Raw genomic sequence first — 17,196 nt, 5'->3', positions numbered from 1 at the left:
TCCCTGCACCTTTCCTACAGGCACAGCGTGAGCTGCAGCCATTAATCAGACACAGCTGCTGGAGATAACTGCTAATTAAGAGCAGCAGCGGCTCCCTGAAGTTCCCTCCCTCCTTCCATCCATGCTGAAAGACATCCTCACTTGTTCTTTGTGTTTTTGTTCTTTGTGCTGCTGCTCAGGAGCAGGTTGTGCTTGGACTCCTCTGCTGAGCAGGGTTTGGAGGAGGGACAGTGTTTATATAAAATACAGCCCATGTGTTTGTGTCCACAGAGTGAGACCTGGGCATCACCATTCCAGTTCTGCAAGAAGAGGGAAAATGGTGAGGCTGATAGGAAGCAGTTGGAGAATCTCCGTGGACATCCGACTTTGAACATCCAAATGGGTGGCCACCAGCATGAGAAGTGTTTGCAGCTGGTGCTGGAAAACTCAGTGAGGCTGTGTTGCAGTGCCCATCACATCAATGTAAGGAGGATATGTTTTTTGGACTAATTATCCTCTTAAAGCCAGAAAGCCACTGGTGGGGAAAAGTGCAGCTCAGCAGCAGAGCCCCTGAGCAGGACTTGCTGAGTTGACACAAAGAAATGAAGAAAAAACTGTAATCACAAATCTGTCTGGATAAATTAGGTGGAAAATTCATGGAAAACACTGAAGTTCCAGCACAGTGAAACCAGAGTTAAAGGAATCAGCCAAGCTCTATGTCCCAGATGTGCCACACCACACTCAGCAATCTCCCGACAAGGTCACTTTTGCCTCAAACACTGTGGAACAGCACCTGCTGCTTTATTTTCTAGCCAAACCCAGCACTTCCATCCTCACTCTCATTTTCTGCTGATGGATCCATTGTCCCCTATCATGTTCAGATAAAAAGGGCTCTATTAAAAACCAGGTTAAGACAGGATGAACTACAAGAGACTTTTGGTGTGGCACACCCCTCTTGGGCACTCTTGCCCTTCTCTTTGGGCTGGCATCAGCAGTTTGGGCCCCTCCAAATGTGCAGGGTGGGACAGTGACAATCCTCTTATTGCCCCTGCAAGGGCATGGGGAACTACCACTGGCTGGACCCAAGAGAACTCTTTGTTCCTGTTGGAATTGAGGACATCCCTCTGGCTGTCCTGGATTGCCTGAACCCCTGCCAGGGGGCTCAGAGACCTTGGCACAGAGCCCAAAACAAGAGCCCGAGACACCTGTGATTTTGATTATGACCCATGGAAAAAATTACCAACCTTGTATGGAGATCTGCAAGCCACGAAAGTCTAAGTGAAATAATAGTTAGTCTGTCACAAGGTGAAAAATAGATTTTTTGGGGTTTTTAGAATGGGGGTTCAGGAGGCAAGATGGAGGAATCTGGGCATGTCCAGTCTTTCTCCTTCTTCTTCTTCTTGGCCTCCACCTTCTGCTGTGATGGTGGCACTTTTGGATTGGTTTAGAGTAGAAGCTCACTGTCTAACATAGATAATAGGTATTGGGAAGTTATGGTAAATAATGTACATGTAGTTTTTAGTATAAAAGGATAGCACCAGTGTGCCTCTGTCTGACCTGCTGAACGGACCTTGGCAGGCCAGAGAAAGAATTTTATAGATAAAAAACAATAAACAACCTTGAGAATGAGAACTGAAGAGTTCTGACTCCTCCTTCAACAGCCAAGCTGGGAAAAGAGAATTTCTAACACATCTCTGGGTCACACTGACCAGCAGAAATCCCAAGATGTTCCTGCTTGGTTTTGTCCCTAGCTCCATTTTATTATTGAAAGGAAGTCGTTCCAGGGAAAATGCAGGGGAAAAGTCTCTGTCCCTAACAGGGCCATTTGGGGACAGTCTCTGTCTAAGCTTGTTCCCATGTAACCCTCAGCTGGGTCTGGCTTTTTTCCCTTCACTGCTCTGTTCTTCATCCTTTAAGAGTTTCCCAGGACTTGGGGATGAAAGCCTGCCTCCTTCCCTCAAAGGATCAAATCATTAGGCCTGTTTTCCAACTTGATTGATGTTTATATCTATTAATTGTTTTCCCTCTCATTTTCTGATTTCCTACTGATATCACAGAAAACCCTGAAGAAAACAATCTTTGATGGAGAATAACATATTTCAGAAGACAACTTCCCACCTCCAATGTTTGTGGGTAATTAGAAGATTGAATATAAATGGCTTGTGAAGCTATTTATTAACATATTTTTCTTACCTAAAATAGTCCATTCCCCTGTGCATTTTGGACATCCCAGGACCTTTTCCATGCCAAAAGCAAAGGTTGCTCCCCTTCTGCCTGTTGTCCATGTTCTGCCAGCTGTAATATGATAAAAATATTATATTTATCATATTTTTAGCATCTGCTGTGAGGTGACTCCTGGTGTTTACATGCTGCTCTATCTTCCACGTGCATTAGCAAGTGAGACCAGGCTTCCACACCCTTCTCAAGGGATACAGGTCCTGCCAGGCTCCAGAGATGGACAAATGGAGGTGAAAAAACCCAGTGACACCATGAGATCGCAGGAGCAGTCCAGATGAACTCTGGAAATGGAGATTTTCCTCCCCAGTGACCCTTGGCTCCACATGAAGGGATGCATTAATGATGGGATGTGACCTTATCTAAGTAAGGTTAAGATTTTCAACTTTGAACAAAGACCAAGCTGGGAATTCAACGGAAAAATCTTTTGAGTCATAGTATATGGCAAATTCATATTCAGGACAGATGGTATTTTCTAAAAGTAGCTGTTTACTCCTAGAATTACTCTTCTTCCTTCCTGTGGCATTTTTTTTCCCTCATTCTGTGGTTCTTCTGCCCACAAACTTGTCTTTTTCAGTAAATTTCTAGTGACAATTTTAACGATCTCCTAAAAAAACCCAGCTATAAAAAACATCTCTCCCTGTCCATGCCTTCTTACCTTCATGACCCTCTGGGGCAATATCCTGCCCTAATTATGGATTAAAGTACTATATTTAGCTATTTTGGAAAATGTCTTTTGTCTTCATACAGGAGGTCTAATTAGGAGTTAAGTTCATCTTGCCTTTTTGTCCAGCTAAATGCCACACTCTATTTGTGTTGCTGCTGCTGCTCCCAGCTAATTAGGGAAATCAAGAATAGATTGAAAAAACCCCAAAAACTGCCAAAAACCAAAAAAAACACCCCACCTATCTTGCTTTATTTTCTTTTAGAAAATTATTTCAGCTGCGCTCTTGTCTCCTCCTTTCACCCTTTGAGAAGGAGAGCAGGCTGTTTCAGATTCCTGCCCCCTTGATCTCTCCCCTCTGACAAATCCCCTCTGATTTGTGCCCAGGTCCAAATACAGACAGAGCAGGACTTGGCCCAGCAGCCCCACCAGGAACCAAACACAGGGCCCAGGCACCAAACGGGGCAGAACTAAGTTAAATACCCAATTAATGCCCCAATTAAACACCTTGAATTTGCAGCCTGTGTCAGCCTCATGGTCCTGTGGCAGGGCTGGGCTCTTGGATCTCCCAGGCACAGTCTTGAGCATTAAATTTTCTGTTATTTAAGTAATGTTTTCTTTCAGTTTGGACAGCAGTGGCTTTCCACTGGCACCACACTCATTAGAAGGTCTCCAAGTCCACAGCAGCATTCAGAAGTGTTGCTCATTAAACCTTGGAAAGCAGACAACCTTCCTCTTGTGTGATGGTGAGGATGAAAGATCTCATAAAAGTCTTCCTTGTAGAAATAAAAATAGTCCCAGAAGCACAGTTTTTGGGTTTTTTTTTTTCCTTCCTATTCCACACAGGGTTCTCTGTTAACAATTGCAGCTAATTTTGTCTTCTGTTATTTCTGGATATATTTATGATAACCCCAGAATATTCTGACAGAGATTCTTCTCTTCACATAAGTAACCAGCATTCTTGCTGTAGTGTCTCACTGGTACCCATCACCCTGGTTTCAACACTCATTCCAGGTATACAATTAGAGACACAGATGCTGAATATTGTACTATTCAAAATGCTACATTTTGTTTGGTCTGCTTCTTTTTCTTTTAAGTTTTCTTCTCATTAAATTAAAGACATTCCAACTCTCAAATTATGGAGCTGCACTTATTTTAGGGATAATTAACAGCAAACATGGTCATTAACTTGTTTGCTTGAGGGAGAGAGAGAAAAGGTAAGAGAATTATTGTTGGACCAGCAAAAGAAATAGGAGAAAAAAATAGCTGGCTTCAGATTACACATAATATGTGACTGACAAAATGGAGCCAAGTGGGAACCTGCAACGCCAAACTCCAATTAATCCTGGCTCACCAAAGCTTGAAAAGCAGATTTTCAGCTGACATGAATTACGCAGCACCTTGACTAGGCAGGCAGCAGCTCCCTTAGCTGTCTGCAAGGGCAGAATTGGTGTGTGCAGGGGCAGAATTTGTGTGAGCAGGGGCAGAATTGGGATGTGCAAGAACAGAATTGGTGTGAGCAGGAGCAGAGTTGGTGTGAGCAGGGCAGTATTGGTGTGAGGAAGCAGAATTGGTGTGTGCAGGAGCAGAACTGGGGTGAGCAGGAGTCAGAGCTCCCTGAGGTCAATTTGGGCAGGAAGGGGCTGTGGAGATCCAGCCTGGTTGATGCTGCTGGGGCTCTGCCTGCTCCAGGGAGATCAGGGTAATGGCATCAGTTAAAATCAGATTAAAACAGCAGACAAAATCCACGCTTTGCTCAGTGTACAGTGCAGGGCTGGGTGTGGGATCAGATGTCACCCGTGCAGGGCAGCACCAGAGGGACCCCAAACACACCAAAAGTGGCAGCAGCATCACTGACAGGGCACCACAGCTGGGCAAGAGTGAACAGGATTTTCAGTTAAAATATTGTAAGGCCACGTGTTAGGAAAGAGTTCTGTTAATGAGCATTTTCAGCATCACCTTCTTGTTCTTACTGATTTTTGCCCTGTGAAACAAAAAATCTTTTCATTACCATTCATCTGACTTTTGGTCTTTGAAGCCCTGTTTTTTGTGAGTTTTAAAAAAAAGGTTAGGCTTTTCCAGATTGGCATTTAGGGAGATAAATCCTACTTTACTGTCAATTGAAAAAACATACTGTGGGATAACTCCTGCAGCTGAATTCCCATGGAAGACTTTGTCCATCTTCCTTGCCTGGGTGGGTCCATTCTCCAGGTCTCTTCCCAAATTCCTTGTCCTTGTTTAGGTTTGGTTTTATACCTCCACTTCTGTTTTATGTTGCTGAATTGGAAGCGTGTACATTATGAAGGCAGCTGCCTTGGACCCAGTCAGGTTTTCCCCACCAGAGCCTGTTCATAAATCTGGGCATGCAGAATCTTTAAAGACAATATTTAATGCTACTGTAAGGGCAGGAAAGAGCAGCTCCTTTCATTGGCAAGCACCAAGCACATTTCTGCAGTCAGACACAGAGCAATGGTCTCATGAGCAACACTTATTTCCACTATTGTTCATGCCCATGCCAAAGATTAATCTCTTTGCCCACAGCAGACTCCTTGTCTGATTTATTTGTGTGTATGAAAGGGACCCTGCCCGGGGCTCTGGCTCTGGGCAGTCATGGCAAGGACATCCAATTATCAGTTCATCATTTTATTTGGATTAAATGATAGTTATGATGAAGAGCCCCACTTGCATTGCGTCCTCCTTTGTGTGGCTATTAACACATGCCTGGCATGGCTGCACAAGAGAGCAGCCCTTGCCTGCATGCAAAGCCAGCTGGACTCAAAAAGAGCCTTTGTAGTCATTTCAGACAACCTTGGACCCAGGCTCTGATGTAAAGTATCACAAGCTGGTAGTGATAATAATTTGCTTTTTTCAATCACAGGAAACTCCATGCTTCTAGATGCAACCAGCTCAAATAAATACATATTCAATAGAGAGCACACCATAGGTGGGAAGAGAAATATAATTGCACCCAATTTTGCAATTGCACTTGTCCTACAGGAGCTAAAATGAGAATTTTAATATACTTATTTTGAATATGTGCATCTGCTCTGTCATTTTTGCATAATGAGCGCATTCCTGATACTTAAAGAATTAGCTTTCCCTCTTGCTAAGATATAGGCAAAATGAGCCATGCTGTTATTCATGGATTTATTTATTCATTCATTATTTCTTTTGCGTGAAGCATACTGGGCAATCCATCTTGTTCCCAGGAAAACCCCAGGGGCTGTGGGGAAGGCTCAGCATTCAGCTCTGAACTCAATTATCACAAATCTCATCCTATAAATTAGAACATGTTGCAGAGAAAGAAGAAAATGCAGCTCCCTGTAGTACATTCCCTGAAAGAGAGAGAAAGAAAGAAAATGCTTTTGGACAGATGCTTTGAGAAATTCAGGGAGGGAGTTTATCCAGTCACCCCCAGATCCATGCTGCAGCAAGGGAAGGGGCCCTTAGCTGTATTTTCAAATATGTTTTGCCATTTCATAGATTAGCAAAGTCCAAAGCACAGGGGTGGACAGCCCACAGCAGCCTCCACTCCAGGATGCATCCAGAGCTCAGGCATGATCCTTCCCTCAAAGGAAAGCAACTTTTCTTGCTCAAGTGAACCAAATAATGAGCTTTTATTTCCCCTTTTAATGACTCAGAGGATAGTTTTAAAAATACATTATTTTCCCAGAGTAATTCAGATGCCTGAAACCCATCAGGAGAGCACCCACAGGATATTCCTGTGGTGGTAACTCCATGGTAGGTGACCCATGGAACTCCCACAGACCTGCTCCACAGCTGCAGGATGTGCACCAACACCTCTGCATGCTGATTTAGAGGTTTCCAGAAAAAGCATCACCAGCTCCTGGGTTTTGATGTGCTTGTAGCACCAGTCTTGCTAACAGGTTGACAGAGAGGATATTTTCCTCCCAGTGACGTTGGTGAGCAGGTGTGATTCATAACCAGAATAATTGCTGGGGCCCTTCTATTGACTGCACTCCCAGCCAAAGCTGGACACCCACATGTGCCTGGGAACAGGGGAGCAGGGTGTGCCAGGCACGCTGGTGAAGCTGTGGAAGGAGGAGCTGCTCTTTAAAACTCAGTGATGTTGGAGCACTGCTGACTTTATTTAAATAGCGCTCCTATTTAAGCATGTTTCCTTGTTTTATGTAACTTTTAAATCTTATTTAGGTTCTGAATTATCCTGGGCATCTTCCATAGCCTTTGTGGCAGTGGAACATCACTGTCCCTACAGGTTTGCTCAGATGGCCAAGCAGCACAGACAACCCACAGCTCCATGTTGTGCTGGCTTTGTTGAATTGCTGCAAAGGGGCCTGAAGGCTGATGAATGAATAAGAAGCTGGTTTTCTGGCTGGAGCAGAGTCTAAACAGCCAGCTCACCACCATTCCTAGTCTCCCCAGAGGGGACTGTGAAGCTCTCTCAGGCTGCTGTGGGATGCTGTCAGACAGGCAGCATCCCTGCAAACTGCCAGCATTCCTTGTTGGAATCACTCAGTCTGGGGTGCAAAGTGTGGAGACCTGGTAAAAATAGTGTCTGAACCTCTCAAAATGCTAATCAACCATCACAGGCTTGAGGTAGGATGTCTAATAAGGGTGAGGATGTGTGAGATGTAGTCATAAATATGCAGCAGCCTGCCAGCTGGTTTGGAGACTGCACAGGATCGTGTTGCCCATATTTTTTTCTTTTGACTTCTTACCCTCCCTCCTTGGTAGGGAATATCTATTTTCTCCCGCTGCAAACTGAAACTCAGGTAAACAACTGTGACATTACTCTTTAACCAGGAACGACATATACCACCACCAGGTCAAATAAAATACTTGTAATTTTTAACATCCCTGTTTTCAGGGCATTTCTCAGAAGCTCAGGTGAGCAGCTCTGTATCTCTGCAGCTGTGTAGGCTGGATCCAAAGAAAATTGAAACAGCTGGGAAGGTTTTCATTAACTTCACTAGACTGGGTCCTGTAACAGGAAAATATTCCTAATTTCAGGCTTCATGGTATGGCTCTGCCATTGCCTCTTTACTAGGTAAAAAAATGAACTGTGGGGACCACACATCCTGAACAGCACAAAACCAATTTTTCCACTAGAGCTATAGAATCACAGAAATGTTTAGGTTGGAAAAGACCTCTGAGATCATTGAGCCCAGCCATTAATGCAGCACTGCCAAGTCCACCAGTAAATCATGTCCCTCAGAACCTCATCATTAAATCCCTCCCGGGATGGTGACTCAGCCACTGCCCTGCTCAGCCTGCTCCAGTGCTTGGCTATCACTGAAACGTGAGTCATGGCACGTTTTCTGACCTTATCTGAGCTTCTCCTGAAAGAAGAGCTTCCTTCCACCTCCTTCATCAAACCTGAGGACTCCTGCAGGCTCCTGTGGTTTGCCCTGCTCTGAGGAGCTGCTGGAGCCTTCAGGACAGCAAGGAATCAGGGGGAAAGCCCCACACAAACTCTGGTGTTTGAGCAGGGCTGGAAGTTCAGAACACCAGGTTCAGTGCAAGAGCCAAGATAACAGCTTGGAGGATCAGGAGGATCTGTGGGTGCTGAATCAATGAGATTGGATTATTTCTTACACCAGACAAGAGGGTTGCTTGTGCCAACCCCCCTGATACAATCCCTCCTGATAAATTTAAGAAGGAATAAGTGATTTCACAGGAACTACAGAATCCTAGAAGGGTTTGGGTTGGAAGGGATGTCCAAGATGATCTCATTCAAATGTCAGTAGACCACATTCCCCTAGATCAGGTTTTTGAAGTCCCATCCCACCTGGCCTGGAGCACTTCCAGGGATTATCACTCAAGCTCCTGTTTCAGTCTACCAGACATGCCACAAAGTGAAGGCACCATCACCATAAGGAAACTTGCTGCAAAACTAGAAACTAAAGTTCACTTCCAGCATTTAAAAAAAGCCCTAATTACAATGAAAAAAGTTGGCTATAGATGCCTCAAGTTATAAATAATGAATGTTGGTGTTTATTCAGGCAAAAACCACAACCATTAAATATGGAAATCCAGTGCAAATCAGTGAAGCAAACACCTAGAAATAGAGGGAAAAGATAAACAATAATAATAAATTATTAAAGCTTATAACTAAGAAAGCCATGGGAATGTCAGAGAGACCATTCATCTGTAAATGGGGCAGTGAAAGAAGATAATGCACCTAAATTCTACATCTGTGAAACTCTCACTGTCTTCACTGATTAGGAAGGAGTTGCTTAAAAATCAGCAGAAAGGGTTCTGATTTGATCTAGAAAACAATGCAAACTTCACTCAATGGATAAATGAGAAATGCTTTTCATCATTGCTATTTATAAATGTTGCCAATGACTCCTGGTGCATAAATTTGTTATGGTGAAGGACTACCAGGAAAAGCTACAAGGAAAGCACTTTGCAGTTTTAGATAGCCTAATTTGCTTAGTTTACAATCAGATTTGTCCTCCATCTCCAAAGCTCAGACTATGATCAGAGGAATAAGTGCTGCTCCTGGCTCCTTAGGTGTTGGTGTTCACAAGGATGGATTTGTCCATCAGCTTGCCTCTGTAATTTTTGGGTTGTTTCTTTCCCCCAGCTCCCTCAGCTGAATTCTTCACATTTTGCTTACAGATTTAGGTCTCATTTCTCACTTATGTGTGCATGGGGAGTCAGAAGATGCTGGCAGATTGTTGATTGCCTTGATTTATGGCACCTTAAGCAGCACCCAGGTGCTCCAGTGATCCAGGGTGCACAGGGATCACCATGTTCCAGGGACACAGGGTTGGTGCTGCACAGCCACAGCAGCTGGAGGGCTGAAATTTTCAATTCTCTGTCTTAAGACACCCTGGGATGTATTTTAAAGTTATGTCAAGGTCAACCAGCAGATGCCATAGGTGGTTTTGTGCATGTGTCTGTCAGCCAGCACCTTTCCAGAAGTGTCAGAGGAGTTTATGATGAGATCCTAATGAAATCCATGACTGTGGCCAAGGCACAATGTGACCCAGAGTCCCACATTCACGGAAGTGGAGAGTGCTCTGACCTGACATCTCCAATTTTGGGATGTTCTGCTTTGGTTCCAGCTGCTGATTCCATCTGCAGGCTGCTGGGTTTGGGCCCATACCTGAGCAAGATTCAAGGTTTAACACAAGTTATTGGTGACAGGGGATGGGGCTGATTGTGTAGTAAGGTCATTTGAAAGAGAGGAGCTGATCTCCCAGCACCCAAATCCTCACAGAGAAGATTGGATGCAGATGTGAGCATTCCCTCCATCCTGCTCAGAACCCCCTTAGCTGGTCATCATAATTACATCAGAGTCACATAAATGGAAAACCATGGAAAATGTTTAATATGTCTAAAAAGGTGGAGCAGCAGGTATTCCAGCAGTTCTTTTCTAAACACAAATCTTTGCCCTGCCCTTGCATTGCGGTAAGAGGAATTGGTGCTGCCAAATCAACAGCCTCCTTTTTGCTGATGCTTCATTCCTAACCATGGCCAGAACTTGGCTGACCTCAATTCTCGAGTCTTTTGACCCGCCAAATTGAATTGCTTTTAATTTTTTTCTAGCCAGCCCCCAAAAGCATTGAAGTGGTACTTTACTGATGCAAATGGAGAGGGGAGCAGATAATTGAGTTTGATCTGGTCAGACAGAGTTACGGCTGGAGGCTACCTAGAAAGACTTTAAGCATAAAAATATTATTCTCAAGAAATCCATCAGCTTCCAACTGGTAATAACCTGAAATTCCATGTGAAAACTCATCCCACAACACTCAAAATTTCCTCCAAACACACTCAATTTAGTTTCAAAAGAATTTTCTTGTGCACAATTATTTCTGTGTATTGGGCCCCAAATAAACAACCCTGGGCAAGAAATTCTGTAGTAACAACTGATAGCTGGAATAATTTCTGGAAAATGATCTTTGTAGTTATACAGTCAGTGCTAGAAGAAAGATTTTCTCCCTCAGGATGCAAATTATCAATGGTTTAGTCTGTGTCCAGCTTTGAGCAGGACACTCAGCACTTTCAGGCTGGGGTCACAAGAGCCTTGCTGGCAGGCATTAGTGGGGTCTGGATGTGCCAAGGGGACAAAGCCATTGCTGGACTATTGTATTTGCTGGGAATGCCCCAAGGAAGGCAGAAATGATGAATCTGACTCCGTGTTCTCAGAAAGCTAATTTATTATTTTATGATACTATATTATATTAAAGAATAATATATTATATTAAAGAATACTATATTATATTAAAGAATTCTTTAATTCTTAATTAAATAATTACTAACTAAAGAATGTTAGTGTAGTATAACATTCTTTAATATAATGTAGTAATATAACTACATTATATTAAAGAATGTTATACTATACTAAAAGTATAGTATACTAAAAAGTATACTATGCTTTTTAGCATTGAGTAAGTATTGTTTCCTATACAGAAAGGATATTTACTCAATGCTAAAAAGTTAATAATGAAAACTTGTGACTCTCTCCAGAGCCCTGACACAGCTTGGCACTGATTGGCCAATGAGTCAAAACAACTCGCACCAGAATCCAATGGAACAATCACCTGTGGGTAAACAATCTCCAAACACATTCCACACGAGCAAAACACAGGAGAAGCAAATGAGATAAGAACTGTTTTCATTTTCTCTGAGGCTTCTCAGCTTCCCAGGAGAAAAATCCTGGGCAAAGGAATTTTTCAGAGGATGTGGATGCCACAGTGCTGGGGACAGCAGGGTGCCCCCCTCAGACCTGCACCACGTTCAGGCCCAGCAGATGGAACCAGAACAGCCTTGGGATGCTCCTCCCTGGAATGCCCACTGAAGTTCATGTTCAGTTCAGTGCCCAAGGGCAGCAGCCAGGCTGAAATCCCAGTTTCCCTCCTCCTACACAGCACATCTTGTTGCTGCTTACACTGCAATCTGCTCCAGGCTTCCAGCTTGTGTGTACATCACGGGCTCTGCTGATCACAACACTGATACCTACTTCAAACAATGGGAGCTTTTTGCCTGCAATTTCCCTTTGATGCTTAAATAACAGAAAAACCACAAAAACAAATGAAGCTCTCCTCTGAATTACTCAGGAGAATACGGTAAACTATCCTGTGCTGTCAGATACTGTTGTAATTAGGTGCTTTTAGAAATATATTATCTATTTTTATCCGTTATTTATTGTGCATACTGTATTTATTGTGCTGAACACATTATGCCCCTGACAGGCTATCTCAGATTTCTCAGTGTGTTAATTGCCTGGGCCCTGCTGCTACACCAGCTTCTGAGATTCAGAGACAAACCAATTGAATTCTGACATTTATTTATCTTCCTAGAGTGAACATTTTTGTCTGGTAAATATGTGGGGCTCCTAAAGAGATGTTACACCACATCACACTAATCCTCCCCAGTTCCTGATTACTGGCCAAACACACAATGACAGCTCTCTCAGAGCCACAGGCTCAGACAGCAGCATCCTTTGCTTAAAGGCAAACCCACGAGGTTTCCAGAAGGAATTTAGACCAGCTGTGTCTTGGGGCAATGCAGATGCACCCCAAAAGTGGGCATTTGCCCCTCCCTTGGCTGTGTTACCCCAAGAACTGCAAGGCAGAACCCCAAGTTCACTCCCTGGCTGCAGTTTCCTGTCTCTCGTGCCCACTCACCCCTGCCCACATAAAGAAGGAATAGCAGAACAAGGCAATAATTCTTTTTCCCTTCCCAAAATCCTAGAAAATGAACATGAGTCAAAGCTCCAGCTGCCTGGCAGCGGGAATGCAAACACACCAGAGCTTCCTGGTAGATACTGAGGAGTAACTGCACAGCCTTTTAATTAATTAATTAATCATCCCTTCCAGCCCTGCAGCATCCTGCAGATGAGCTGTGTCCTCAGCTGCCCTGACCACAGGTGGGGTCTGGGCTCAGCTCTTGCTATCCATCTCCTGAGCAGCCTGCAGTGAATTCAGGCTTGCATGGCCCACGTGGGGCTCTTTCACCCCAGTTTCTCATCAGAGGCACCACAGAAAGGAAACCTCTCCTTCATGTGAGCCAGGGTCTCCATCCTTCCAAGGTATGTGCATGTCTCATGCCAAAGAAAAGCTTCCCCTTCAGCTTTTCTGTATGCCTGGTTTAAGAGTAGAAATGAGAAGAATTTTTATGAGCCTAGAAAGCTGCAGCACAGAGCTTACAACGGGGAGCATCAAAGTCCGGGGGAAGGAAACTGGAGGCCCTCAGAGCTCTTTACAGTGTGGAAAGGATTAATGACCTTAAGTTTTTTACACCCTGTACAAACACTACCTATTCCATACTTTACAACACTTAATCTATAAAAACCTACTGATTTTGCTTGTAGAAATTCAGAACCAGGTCCATAACAGTGAGTTCATATCCCTGACAGCACCAGGCAGCCTTCTGCAGGGAGAGAAGCTTGAACCACCCTGCCAGGAGCCCCTGACCTACACCCAGCCCCTAAAGAGCCAAGACCTTCACTGATCTGATCCTCTTTGAACAAAGAGGCTGCCAAGTGCTGCTTTCCTAAAGCAAACCAGGTTTGCAGAGCTGAGCCCAGAAGCAGAGAGCAGAGCTGCCCTGGGAAGGTGATTCTATCACTCCTCTGCTGCCCTGGCACAACTTCATGGTGAGAAAAAGCTGCACTTGCAGGAAAACCACAGCCAGGCATTGAAGATAGACCAAGGATAATACCACCCATTTCACCTTTTTATATTCCCATATTTTGATTTTTTTTTCTTTCTTTTTGACTAAGGGGGAGGGAGCACTGCAGTTCCAGTGCTGTGTTGCAGAGGAATCCTTGTCATCATAGATGGGTCTTCAAAGGTGAAAAAAAGCCATGGAATAAACCAGAAAATTTCCAAGTTCATGAACTTTCCAAGTTGTACAATTTGAGATATTCTGTTGTCTTTGTATGGCATGTATGTGAGAACCATGGGAATTCGAAATGGGCAATAAAATATAAAATACATGTGTTTTTTAGTGATAATATATCAACCTAAGAAGTGAATGAGCTCATACAGCAGCTTTTTCTCTCATTCATAATTTTAATATGCTGAAATGTCTACATTTTAGTCTACCTAGCTTTTAAAGTATATGGTTATGAATCCCTGGGAAAAAAGACATCAAACGAAATAAATGGCAGCTTTGAATTAAAGTTGTGATGAACACTGTCACAATAAATTCTCTCCTCACCCAGAGGAGTGATGAGGGATTCCTGCTGTACCACACCATGTTTTCACAAGTCAAACACAGCCACGTGTTCAATTTATAGCTTGCTTTTGGGCTGAGAGTCTCCACAAATCTTAAATGAATGCAACTGAGCATGATTCAAGGCTATTTGGATAAGAATACCATGTTTCCAGCTAATTTAGGCCAGGATTTTCTAGGCTGTGCAAAGGTTTTTCCAGCCCAGGTCAGAGGCGCTGGTGTTTCTAAATCCTCTCGGCAGTGTGTCAAGGCATAATCTTTGAGAGGTGTTGCTCCACATCTTGTTTCTACAGCCATAACTGCAAGAGGAAGGGATGCTGAAATGACATCAAAACAATGCTTTCATAGGAAAGATTTAACCCTTTTCAACACCCCAGCCCTTACTGGCACTGCAGTGTGCATTAATCACCAATTAATCACCAGTTCCCTGCTCCAGCTCCATTTGCTATTCTACAAAAGGGGATGACAATTTCAACAACCACTTGGCTGGTGCACAGAGCTTTGCTCTGAACAAGATGAATGAATCCATTTAGACAAGATGGCTACACATTTTGCATATCTTTATTGCACTTTTACCACGTTGCAAACAATTCCACAAAAATGCTGCAAAAGTAAGCCTAGAGCTGCTGAAAGCAGCTTTTTACCCATATATGTATATATTTACACAAAACTATCAAAAGCAAAATTGAAAAGTAGCAGCTCAGCTATGATAGTCTAGAAAGATAAGAGCTGCCACCTCCTTATGGACAAATAGTACAACTTGTCATTTTACATCACTTTGTAAAACCAACATTCAAGTATTCCTGTCAAAGCACAATTAGTGAAATTCCCTTCTGGTAACCCCTGTATTTATTATCATTATTATCATTATTATTATTATTATTTTTTGCCTTTAAAAGTTCATAATGCCTTAACCCTTTAAATGCTGAGTAGCTGGGGGGAAAATAAGCATTCAATTTAAATAAGATACAGTGGATTAGAGCACTTAAAGGGTTAACACAAAATACTAAGTGGACTGTCACCACAAATAAAGTGTGAGTCACAAAACTATGCTGTCCCTCTTAGTTAAATTTGGAAGGTAGGTCTGGGGTTTCATAGATATACCATATATAAATACAAAATATTAAGTAAAGGCCTCCTTTCTATACAAAAAGGACAGGAGGTGTTTTGCTATCAGACTGCTGTCTGTCCATGATTGAGTATTTTCTGAATCTTTTCATAATCTCTCTTCAGGAACTAATGAAAAGCATCACATTAGACTTATTTTTTCTTAATGAACTAATCCTTTGCAGAGTCTACACTTTACCTACTTTGGGAACAATTATATCTCATTTCTGAATTCACTGAATTCACAAAGTAGCATACACAGTCTTTTGCAAGACTTTATTTTTATTTTGTTGTTGTTCTTTTGTTTCTCTTCCTTCTTTGAATCTTCTTGGCTGGTAAAAACGTAGTCTTGCCATTTCACTACCTCTCAGTGGCAACAGTGTTAACATCAGTGTTAAAGTCATTTTCCACCACATTGTCATAGCCATCCTTCTCTATGCAGTCACTGACAGCCTTGAGCACAATCCGCAGCCGCCTGTCCATGGCCTCCAAGTGAGGCTGGTACAGGATTGGAGCTATTTTGTCTTTTAGCAAAGATTCTTTCATCAGGAGACTGAGTTTGTACTCCTCCTTGGCTAGCAGCTGTAATCGCAGATAGGTAGATTTCCTGATTCTAAGAAAAGGAGGGAAAAAAAAATGCAAATCAGTAATTTCCACCGCTGTTGATCTCGACAGTGCTAAAAGGCCAGAATTACAGTAATAGTGTAACTATTCTGTGATCTGAACTGAGGAGAGCCAGGCACTGTCACAGTCCTAGCGAGCAGCTGGCATTGTCTGTCACCTGTCACTGATCTTTGGGGCCATCAGAGGTGCAGAGGTTTTGGAGCACAGATCCAAGGGGCAGAGCAGGCAGCCCTCACATCCCTCACCTGGAAAGGCACCAAGTAGAGCTGGTGCAGCATTCACCGGGCCATGTCCACCTTGGAATGACACGTGTGACACACATGGCACTGAGCAGGGACATGTGTGACAGCAGCAGGGGCTCCTCAGGCTCACCCTGCAAAGCTGAAACTCTGAATGTCACCCTCTGAAAACCCTGAACATGGGCACCAAGGAAAGCTGTTGAGAATCATGTGAACAAGCTAGGATTTTGTCACTTGACTTCCATGGCATCTTATTTTGTCTTAAAGCTTTTCTCCCAACATCTCACAGCCGTGTTCCTACAAGGCCCTGATGCCAAAGAGCATTGAATGTGGCAGTGCCAATGCTCAGGGCTAGCTGGGCAGGATCACACCACCTCCTCCTCTCCACAGTGTGCAATGAAAGATTCAATCAAAGATTTTCAGTCCTGTTAGTGGAAACCATGGTACAAACCAAGAAACACCTCCAGAGGGAAAACATACCTGCAGCACTGGTTTAAAGGCACCAAAATGGAAAGTTCATCATGGGAATATTTTCCAAACCTATTTAAAGATAAGAGCAAGAATGTAACAAAGGCTGTTTTAAAGACTGACTTTTTTTTTTTCCTTTAACCCCAAAAAGATTATTAAAGATATTTACCCTCTTCCATTATCTAAGTGAATAATAAAAGTTTCATTTCCAAACTTCTCAAAGGTTTCATAGTGATGTCGATCCATGTTACCTATGGGACAAAGAGAAGAAAAAAGACGATTCTCACTCTGGCTTGAGCCTGCAGGTCAGGGCAATGCAAAAGCCCAGTGCTGCCCAAAAACAGAGCAGAGAAAGCAGCAAACCTGCAGAGCTCCTACAGCAGACACCCCAAAGTGTGTGATACTGGAGGTGTTGTTAAACCTCTGGCAGCTTTTCAAATTCTCTGTGCCTTTTGTACTTGAGCTCTAAAAGGACCATCAGGAGGCAAAGCCAACCTTCCCCCCTCCATGAACCCCTCCTGGGGTACACCAAGGAACCCCCTCTCCATCCCAAGGGATCTCAGCTGCCTGGGGAGGCGAGGCACCTGCAGGGCAGCTGTGTTCCTGCTGCTGCAGCCTGGGCTCAGCAGGGTGTGTCAGGCAGACATGGTACATTTCACATGTGCAAGGGTAGGAGAAAATGCCCTGCACTGAGCAGGGATGTTAATC

General features: G+C 43.5%; 1 protein-coding gene across 1 annotated transcript in view; it reads right to left on the bottom strand.

Annotated features, from left to right (window-relative positions):
* Positions 1-14,589: 14,589 nt before the first annotated feature.
* Positions 14,590-17,196, bottom strand: part of FAM20C (FAM20C golgi associated secretory pathway kinase) — a 56,076-nt gene continuing 53,469 nt past the window's right edge. Inside the window, exons 8-10 of the mRNA XM_054271237.1 lie at positions 16,658-16,739; positions 16,501-16,560; positions 14,590-15,770 (exon numbers count right to left, since the gene is read on the bottom strand). Of these exons, the coding sequence (XP_054127212.1) occupies positions 15,518-15,770; positions 16,501-16,560; positions 16,658-16,739 (395 nt within the window). The 3' untranslated portion in view covers positions 14,590-15,517. The remainder of the gene's footprint in view (positions 15,771-16,500; positions 16,561-16,657; positions 16,740-17,196) is intronic.

This window comes from Melozone crissalis, unplaced genomic scaffold, assembly GCF_028551555.1.
Source record: "Melozone crissalis strain CALT ecotype California unplaced genomic scaffold, PUWL_Pcris_2 ptg000012l_1, whole genome shotgun sequence".
In the NCBI taxonomy this organism is placed as follows: Eukaryota; Metazoa; Chordata; class Aves; order Passeriformes; family Passerellidae; genus Melozone; species Melozone crissalis.
Note: the sequence above shows the minus strand (reverse complement) of the source record. Positions and strands in the feature narration are given on the sequence as shown.